Source organism: Erigeron canadensis, chromosome 1, assembly GCF_010389155.1.
Source record: "Erigeron canadensis isolate Cc75 chromosome 1, C_canadensis_v1, whole genome shotgun sequence".
Classification (NCBI taxonomy): domain Eukaryota; kingdom Viridiplantae; phylum Streptophyta; class Magnoliopsida; order Asterales; family Asteraceae; genus Erigeron; species Erigeron canadensis.
The window spans coordinates 58,451,214-58,460,942 of record NC_057761.1 but is presented as its reverse complement, the minus strand read 5'-3'; the positions used below and the strand labels follow the sequence as shown (position 1 = coordinate 58,460,942).

Here is a 9,729-nt window from a genome sequence, read left to right as displayed (position 1 = left end):
TCAGGAAAAAAGAGTGCACGCGTATTTTCTCCCCTGATGATAATCAGTGAAACTTCTTGAGTCGACGCAACCCTATCACATTAATCAACTTATTGAATGTAGAGGTCCGAAGTTATTTGGTAAACAAGTCTACCAAATTTGCGCTTTGATGTATCCCTCTTTAAGATAGCAATATATGTTGCTTTATCTTTATATGGATTTGTTGGAGCTTTCTACCTTCATAAATAGCTAATATTTCTGCATGTTTAGAAGAAGCTTTAATTGTTTGTTTTATTGAACGTCATGAGTTTGCGGTGACACAACTTGTAGTATCCATTTGAGATCCATTTAGCTAATATTTTTGCATGAACGTCATAAATAGCTAAAATGTTGACCATTTTGAGATCAAAATATCTCTTCTAGTATCCAACAATACAATCTATTATCAAATATTGAAGGATGAACTCATGGACACTCATTCCATATATAAACCAAAATATTTCCTGTTGAATGTCCATTTAAAAAATTATGCCCCATTAAAACCTTATCAGATAGAACCCAGTAGGACAAAAATCTAATGAAGGGAAAAAAATACATAATTATTTTGATACGTCCGAAGATGTTGCCTCATTAAAAACTCTACCAGGAAAACTCATTGGGACAAAACCATGGATAAGGGAAAAAGAGTGCAACACGTATCTTCTTTCTCTCGGCCTCGTACTCATATTTTATAAATGATTTATACATTTTAAATTTAGAATTAAAGGTTTTATTTTAAAGTAATTACCAATTGAAAAAGAAAGGCATAAAATATAATTGTCTATTTAATTAATTATTCAATCGGTAGATCCGGATTCAAGGCGTGGCAAAACCTTTTAGTTTTGTTTGGAAAAGAAAGTCGCACTTAGCTAGCCAGGACTAATATTTAAAGAAGGTAATACATAATTAAGCTTATATTAAAATATAAAATAAAGGAGCTGATTCTTTCACATATGCTTTTGATGCGTACAAGGAATTTAATTGGATTAGACAAATATGCCCCTACACTATGTTTATCAAATTTTATTATTTTTACTCTTGTCCTCCCAAAGTTAAATTAAAATCGAAAACCAATAAATATTTCAGTAGCGCCCAATTTATTCCGTTTCTGCCAATTTCAAAACCATTAAACTAGGGGAGTGATATCCATACCACAAGTTTTAGCCATCTACAACAAAGTTACAAAACTTATTACGTAGTGTATAACTGTATCATGCATAAATTATTGTAGATGGTTAAAGTGTGTTGTAGAAATATCACTTCCCATTAAACTATGATCACACAAATGTTTTTTTTCCTTGTTCTCTTGACATTATAATAAAATATATGCAAATATGACGCCCTTATCGCCTAACACTAAATTTCTCCCGAATATAAAAATACTAAAAAAAAAAAAAACCGGTGGTGATTAACGGTGGGTCGCAGGACCGACGAAGCGGAAATACATCGAAGGAAGAGGAAGCACGTGACATATATATCTTCAAAGATATAAACAAATATGTCTGATTTATGTTTTGGATTTGTTTATCTATCTATATATATATAAAGAGAAAGGGAGATGGATTCGACTAAAGAAACCAGTGGATCATTGGGAAAAGAAATTTGGATCTTGTTTGGGACATAATATGGTCTAGGGACATAATAGTCTATGCACATTAAATTTCCTCGTATGCATCAATAGTCTCCGTGAAAGAATCAGGCTACATAAAATAAAGATATAATTGTATATCATATGGCTCTATAAATTAAATGAAGCCATTAACTAGAATAATTGTACTCCCCCATCAGTTACAAAAAAATGATGCAACTAACCATCCATGGTTCCGGGTGGTGGGAAGGGATAAGCAAAAACAACAACGAGCTTGCCATGGTTATTGTCACCATTTCCGCAATCATGTTGGCTATTTTATGGTACAAACGGACGGCGGCACCCTCGAACGGTGCACCGCCATTGCCACCGGGTCCACGTTCGTTGCCAATAGTTGGGTACCTTCCATTCCTTAGTCCCGACTTACACAAACAGTTTACTAACATGGCTCACTCCTATGGCCCCATTTTCAAGTTTCATTTGGGAAGCAAGCTTCACGTTGTGATCAACACCCCAGAGTTGGCAAAGGAGGTGGTTCGTGACCAAGACGAAGCCTTTTCTAACCGCGACATAACGGTCGCACCCTCTGTACTAACCTATGGAGGCCAGGATCTAGTGATGTCCAAGAACAACGCCAACTGGCGTAATCTGCGTAAGATACTTGTGCGCGACCTTCTGAGCAACAAGAACCTTGAAGCATGTGGTTCTTTACGACAAAACGAACTTAGAAAAACCATCAACAACTTGTTTGGTAAAATTGGAACCGTAGTAGATATCAGCAAGATTGTTTTCTTGACAGAGGCGAGCGTTATAACAAACATGGTGTGGAAAAACACATCATACAACGGGCTGGAAGGTAGTAGTCATCTCGGAGATGAGTTGCAAACGGTGTCTTCAAATATTGCTGACATATTTGGAAAACCAAATGTATCTGATTTCTTCCCTAGTCTAGCATGGTTGGATCTACAAGGTATCAAGCGAGACATGACGAAGCAACTCGACAAGTTGGAGCAAATTCTGACAAGCATCATTGAAGATCGGATCAAAACTAACTTAAAAAGGTCACAAGTAGATGGATTTGGGCACGAAGTGGAGAGAGATTTCTTGCAGATGTTATTAGATATCAAGGACCAAAAAGATGCAACATCTCTTAGCATTACCCAAATTAAGGCTCTACTTGTAGTAAGATTACTACTCGAATTATTATAATGCTGCTAGCTTGCTTAATTAATTAAGAGTTCCTCTTCGTAACTTTTTTTTCTTTTTCCATTTACATTTTGTGTGTTAAGTTTGATAACTAACATGAAACCTCCTTTGTTCAGGACATTCTGATTGCGGGAACAGAAACAACCGCAACACTTGCAGAATGGGCCATGGCAGAGATAATGCAAAATCATAACGTAATGACTAAGGTTCAAGAGGAATTGGCAAAAATTGTAGGAGCGAACAGCATAGTTGAAGAATCCCATCTATCTCAACTAGAATATCTAGAGGCAACTATCAAGGAAACAATTAGGTTGCACCCCGTAATCCCTTTCCTATTGCCACGATTGCCAAGCCAGGATTGCAAGGTAGGCGGATACACAATCCCAAAGGGTTGTACCGTCTTTCTAAATGTTTGGTCAATACATCGAGATCCTCGATATTGGGACAAGCCCTTGGACTTCAATCCCGATAGGTTTTTGACAGACAAATGTGACTACAATGGTAACAATTTGAAGTTCTTTCCATTTGGATCAGGAAGGAGAATATGTGCAGGTATTCCGTTGGCTGAGAGAATGCAAATGTTAATCTTGGCTTCGCTGTTGCATTCGTTTGACTGGAGCTTGCCAACGGGTGAAGAGCATGACCTTTCAGAAAAATTCGGCATTACGCTAAGGAAAAGAAAGCCACTCATGGCTATCCCATCTCAAAGGTTACCCGATGTGAGCCTCTATAATTAATATAATATAATGTTTTAATATGTACTTATTTCTACCAATCCAACATGCATTCGATTTAATTTCAAGACTTTAGAGCCTTTGTAATTCAAGGAAATAAATGTGTACCACTCTCTTTCATCATTGAGCTGCTAATTTGTTAATTCAAATTTTCTATTCAATGTTATTACGTTTCTTGTTTCGAGTATTATCGATTCAAATTTTTCTATTCAAATTTTCATCCTCATGTCAAGATTGTCCTTGTATAGATATATACTAGGTTTGCTTCACTCGCGCAGTTTTTAAAAAATATATACTAAAAATTTGATACAAACATTTTTAATTGTAATTCCCTTTAAATATAATTGTACCTTAATATCTTGTTTTTTTTAGGATTTAGTGTGACGGAATGTAACTAACTATGCTTGAAAAGTTATAGTGTGCATGAACTCGATCAAATAAACCTTTATTGTATACACAAACTTAGTAAAAATGTTCAAATCATGTAACATGGTATACGTGGTAGCCCATATGAGTTGCTACGTGCAAGGTTTTTTTTTTACATGTCACGTGTAAGGTTTTGATAGGTGAGTCACAAAAAGTTGAATAATTTGAACATTTTTTCTAAGTTTCGTGCATACTATAAATGTTTACTTGAGTTCGTGCACACTATAACTTATATTCCGGTTCACTTAATCCTTTTTTAAATACATGGAAAGAAATAAAATAAAGATAAAATTTGATGTATTGATTAATCTAGTAACATTTATATGAGAAAATAAAAATAAACACTTACATAATAAGAGAAACAACAATTTGGTTGAAGAAAGATGTAATATATAATCACAATTTTGTATTAATGGTTGTAATCAAAGTATTCTAAAACAAAAGAGGACATTGATCATTTAGTAAAGAACATATGAACAACAAAAATTAAAAATAAAAAACAAAGAATAAAAAGTAAACTTGTTTGGTAATTATAAAGTTTGATTGTATTTTTTAATTAATATATGAAAAAAACTACTTTAAATACATATATAGATGAATATTTGTGAATAAGAGCAATTTTTTTATAAAATAGTGGAGATTTAAAAATTTAAGTTTTGAAAGATGTCTAGATTTCTTTACAATTAGAAATAATAATTAGATAATAATGAAATCGTATATTTATATTATTCTTTATAATTTGCTTATTATTTTTAACAATTTTTATATAATTTTTTATATAAAATAAGATAAATATTGTTTAAAAAATTGGAAGATGCCACATAGGATAAAATCCTACGTGGCAATTTTATAAAATAGGTCTAAGTTTTTAGAGGATTTAGAATCGTTCGAATTCCTACTATATATATATATATATATTTGGTGGCATCTTCTATATTTTGGGTAATGGGTATAAATAGTATATGTAGATCTGTAGATCTATATCTACCAATATATATATATAGAAAAAGGTGTTAAATTCATTCCTAAACAAACATGAACTCTTGGATGAATTCCACATTTGATTTAGAGTCATTAGATCAAATTTAATTATTTCATCTTTCTTAAATGACAATATTAATATTTATACTTTTTATGACTATACAAAAAATACCCCTTAAAATTTAATTTATATATTTTGGTTTTTCATCATAAATTTACACTTTTTAATCAATAAATCAAAAATAATACCATATATATATATATACCCCTTTAAATTTAATTTACATTTTTTGGTTTTTCATCACAAATTTACACTTTTTACCTGATAATTTTAATCAAGAAATCAAATAATAATAGCTAATATACATATATATATATACACCCGCGTAATACGCATGAAACATATATAATTAATGACATGTTAAATTTTTATAATATCATATTTAACCAGGTAATAATTAAACCACTAAAAAACATGAAGTTATATTAGTCTTCGATTAGATTCCGGTTAACAGTGACCAGACAGTTCGCTTTTAGGAATAAGTTCGTTTTTGTAACAAACCTTAGTCATTGTTTCTCATATATATTTGTGCGTTATTTAACCACAGTTTTGAAAAATGGATACATCATCTATTAGAGGTCTCGCTGAGTAAAGTTTTTGTTTCTTTAGATGTCTTTCATTCATCCGGATATGTCTGCATTGTCATTGCACTTGTGTTTTAGCGTTTTGCTTGAATAATTTAGTTATATACTAAAATTGTTAAGCAATTTAATTACCAATCTATATATCACATGTTGTGTTAATCTAACATAAAATTATGCATAATATCATTGCAATTTTCATACAATTATTTTTCTGATATATAATTGTGATAGCTTACTATAGACTCCATATTTGTGTTTTAATTTTCTATTAAGAAGGCCGGTTTGACTCCGGTCCAGTTTTCAAAACATTAATTTAATAAAAATGTTATATGACAAAAATCTCATACAGAAATGCTTATAACCAAATTTTATTTGTTATATGATAAAAATCTTATACAAAGGTATAACTTAATAGAAACGTATTACATTAAAAAAGAAAATTTTATTGTAATAAAATTATAATTTAATTTTAAAGATAAAAAATGATATAAATATAAAAATATTAGTTTCCATCATTATATCATTAAAAACGTTAATTATTAATGTCTACAAACTTAAATATGGAAGTAATTATAACTTAAATTTAATAAAATAAAATTAAATCTAAAAAAGTTAACTAAGGTATATGACATCATCATTTGATTTAATACCTCTAAATAAAAGTTAAAATTCATCTAAAGGTTCATACTTATTCAATTATGAATTAAGGTTTCTCTTTAATATATATTTAGAAATGATAAAATAATACTCTTTATCTTATATCTTATCCAATAGAATAACAGTTAATATCACATAAAAAAACAAAGCATATTTTAATTGAAATATTTAAGATATGTTACATTTAAAATATATAAATCAATTTTCTATTAATAATAATAGTAAGCTATATTTTAAACAATGATAAAGTAAAATAAAATTATTATTATTATTATTATTATTTTTAGAACGACATTCTAATCTACTCATTCTCTTAAATTACATTCATGCATGAGATGAAACCTAAAACTCTCGAAAAAAAACTTATTAATCTACCCCCACAAATGTGGGAAGTGGGACTCGAACCAGGTAGATTACCCGAAGGTCAAAGACCTTACCAATGGGCCACCAACTCCATTAGGAAAAAAAATTGAATATTAGTAATGTCATAACACCTTGTATCTACAATATATGATATATATATATAATGTCCGGTTTAGTCAAATTATCAACGGCAGTGTTGAGAAAGCCGAGTTTAGCTTATGTGAGTGGCAACTTTGGGAACATCAACCTTTAACATTGATTTATAAATTTTGAGCATGTGATGAGAGAGAAGTTACGCTCTATTAAACAAAATAAAATAAATTATTGAAATTAATGATATACAAATATAACTTATTTATTTACCCAAACAAAAAAAAAAACTATTTTTCCAACCTTTTTATTTTTCTATTCTATTAAAAATCAAAACAACTCAAAATTTACTCTACCAATTTAAAGGTTTGTCTCAAGACTAATGTTTCCAACAAAGTGATGTACTTTCAAAGAAGAGGCTTATGACAACAAAGTCAAAGCATTAGTATTAAGTTTAGATTTTGCAAAGTTATAATAGAATAAAATCTAAACTCAATACTAATGTGTTGCCTATGATTGATTCTAACTCGGCAATTTAAAGTATTATTTTTCTTTATTTCGATTGATAAATATCACAATTTCATTTTTTGTGTGGAAAGGGTACGGGGGGAGGGGGAGGGGGTCAAACTTGGAAAATGAAATGTAATGGATTAACTGGAAGACAATCGTTAGGTAAAAAAAATGGGTGGTTTAAGTTTTGGTGGTCTGGATGCTCTTAATTTAGTATTGATATGTACAAATGGATATGACATGTGGTTCAAAACTTGGATGTCGTGAGGTTTAATATCATCCATGTGATTCATGGTTCTGAGTTTGTGTTCCTATATAAAATAAATGGTGATAATATATGGGCAAATATATGTTCCTCATTCTCTGAGGCACACTCGTTTGCTAGCCCCCTTAAGATGTTATCAAAGAACAGTTGGGAGTGAAAATAAGACAAGATTCAGGAATGATCATTGGCTTAATGGCGACAGTCCTGCAACTCGGTTTAAAAGGTTGTATGCTTTGGCACCATCTAAAAAATGTGTCATGTGTGATATTTTTTTATGATATGACATGGAAATTCGAATGACATGGAGATATTTATGATGGCATGGATAAGTATTGGTAAATATATAAAATAATATATATTTAACTTTACAATATCATTATATAAAGATATAACACACATATATTATTAATCATCCTTGATACAAAGTATTTATTAACTAATGACATCATCATATTCTAACATTTGCCCACAAGATATATGTTTAGATTCATTAAATAAAGTTAAAATAAAATTTCTTAGAAATACGAAAATCTTAATCATAAAATGGTAAGTTTTATACTTTATTAATGACTATCAAATATTTTTTATTTAAAGAAAATTAATTTAATTATTCTAAACATTTGTCTTGTGAGTACATGTTAAAATAATCTTTGGATACATGTTAAAATAATCTTTATGTTATTATGGAAGTTGAACATACTTAGCTCGCGTATTACGCAGGAAAATAATCTAGTATAGATATATATACATATGTTTAGCATATATATTTTTGGATCTGCATCTTCATGTATATATACATATGTATACATACTTTCTGTATCTTCTTATATGCGTATCTTTAGTTCATATGTATATGTGTATATCATATACATAAAACAGACTGTATGGGTATGTTTGAGTGTGAAGTTCATAGCTTTGCGGTTCTCATTTTGGAATGGATATGAATTGTCTCTATCATCCTCTCATCCATACTTGTGTTGTGTGGTTTCTGTTTGTTTATCCTCCTAATATATCTGTATTTATTTTTCATGGAAAATGATTAGGGATTTTGCTTCTTTTTTTTATTTTTTTATTTTTATGATGTTTGTATTACTTATACAAGAAGGTGGAAAGAAAAGAAAGAAGAAATTTCAGAAAATTAACAAGTTTAGTCCTTTAAGGGTGTAAATGACGAAAATATCCTCATGTGGTATGCACATGAGAGAGAAAACGGAATCCAGTAAACGAACGTTAACCTAAAGGACTGTATCAGAACCTTATCCACCTATAAAGGATCACCCGTGTCGTTTTGAAACCAAAAGGATGAAACATGATGTACGTTTTGGGTAAACCACAGGGACGATATGTGAAATTAACTCTTTAAATTGTTATATTTGCTTTCCAAATGTATTTATTGTGTTTTCGATCATATGTCCGCGTAATGCGACGATGTAGTGGCGGCGACGATGGTTACGGTAACGGGTGGCAGCGACGATTAGTGGTGGTGATGACGAGGACGAGTAATGTACATAGGTTATTGTTGTGATTTTGATGTATGTTACACCATGCATTAGCATGTATACATTACTGAAACTTAAAGTAGTATAATGCTTTGGTACATAACTTGTTAGGATGATGGCAACGGTTATTCTCATGTTTAACCATGCCTAGCCATCTACCAATAATATATTGTCATATCATTTCATGTCTAAATGATGCCTAGTCATGCCTCACCATCTATGTACGGAGTATTATTTTTCTACAATCATATCCACTCTTTTTCCTATTACTCTTTAAATTATTAAATATTTCTCTCTTTCTTCCATGCCTAAGCGGCAATGTATGCCGAAATTACTCATACCTAATCCATGCCTTGACATTAGCGGCGGTATTTCTCGTTAGCCATGTCTAGCTCATCCCTAAGCCATTGCTATCTTCCTTATGCTTGTGGATTTCAATTGATGTACTGTTGCAATAAATAACACCTTAAAGCTTGTGGGACATTTTTACAATTTCGATGATAATTAATACTGTAAAATGTTTAGATATCCACTTTTTGTATTCAGGGTGTTACAACTTACAACATATGATTGTAAAATATTTAAAATCAAAATACGAGTAATAAAAAGTAAAAGTTTTTATTTTTGTGGTTATTTAAAATCTTATGGTAAATCACATGTAGTACATGATTTATAAGATGCATAATTATTTTTTTCAAAATATATTCAAAAATTTCAAGCCTTATAATTATGTAGTACATGATTTAT

General features: G+C 30.4%; 1 protein-coding gene across 1 annotated transcript; it reads left to right on the top strand.

Annotated features, from left to right (window-relative positions):
* The first annotated feature begins 1,789 nt into the window (after positions 1–1,789).
* LOC122583395 (carnosic acid synthase-like) lies at positions 1,790–3,669 on the top strand. Its single transcript, XM_043755804.1, has 2 exons — positions 1,790–2,788; positions 2,929–3,669. Exons 1-2 carry the CDS (start codon positions 1,817–1,819, stop codon positions 3,547–3,549), a joined length of 1,593 nt encoding a protein of 530 aa, XP_043611739.1. The 5' UTR covers positions 1,790–1,816; the 3' UTR covers positions 3,550–3,669.
* The last annotated feature ends 6,060 nt before the right edge of the window (positions 3,670–9,729 follow it).

Excerpts from the sequence above, each read along its gene's own strand:
- LOC122583395 (XM_043755804.1), top strand. The coding sequence starts at position 1,817 with ATGATGCAACTAACCATCCATGGTTCCGGGTGGTGGGAAGGGATAAGC. Across the intron at positions 2,789-2,928 it reads AAATTAAGGCTCTACTTGTA|GACATTCTGATTGCGGGAAC; the intron begins GTAAGATTACTA and ends TCCTTTGTTCAG.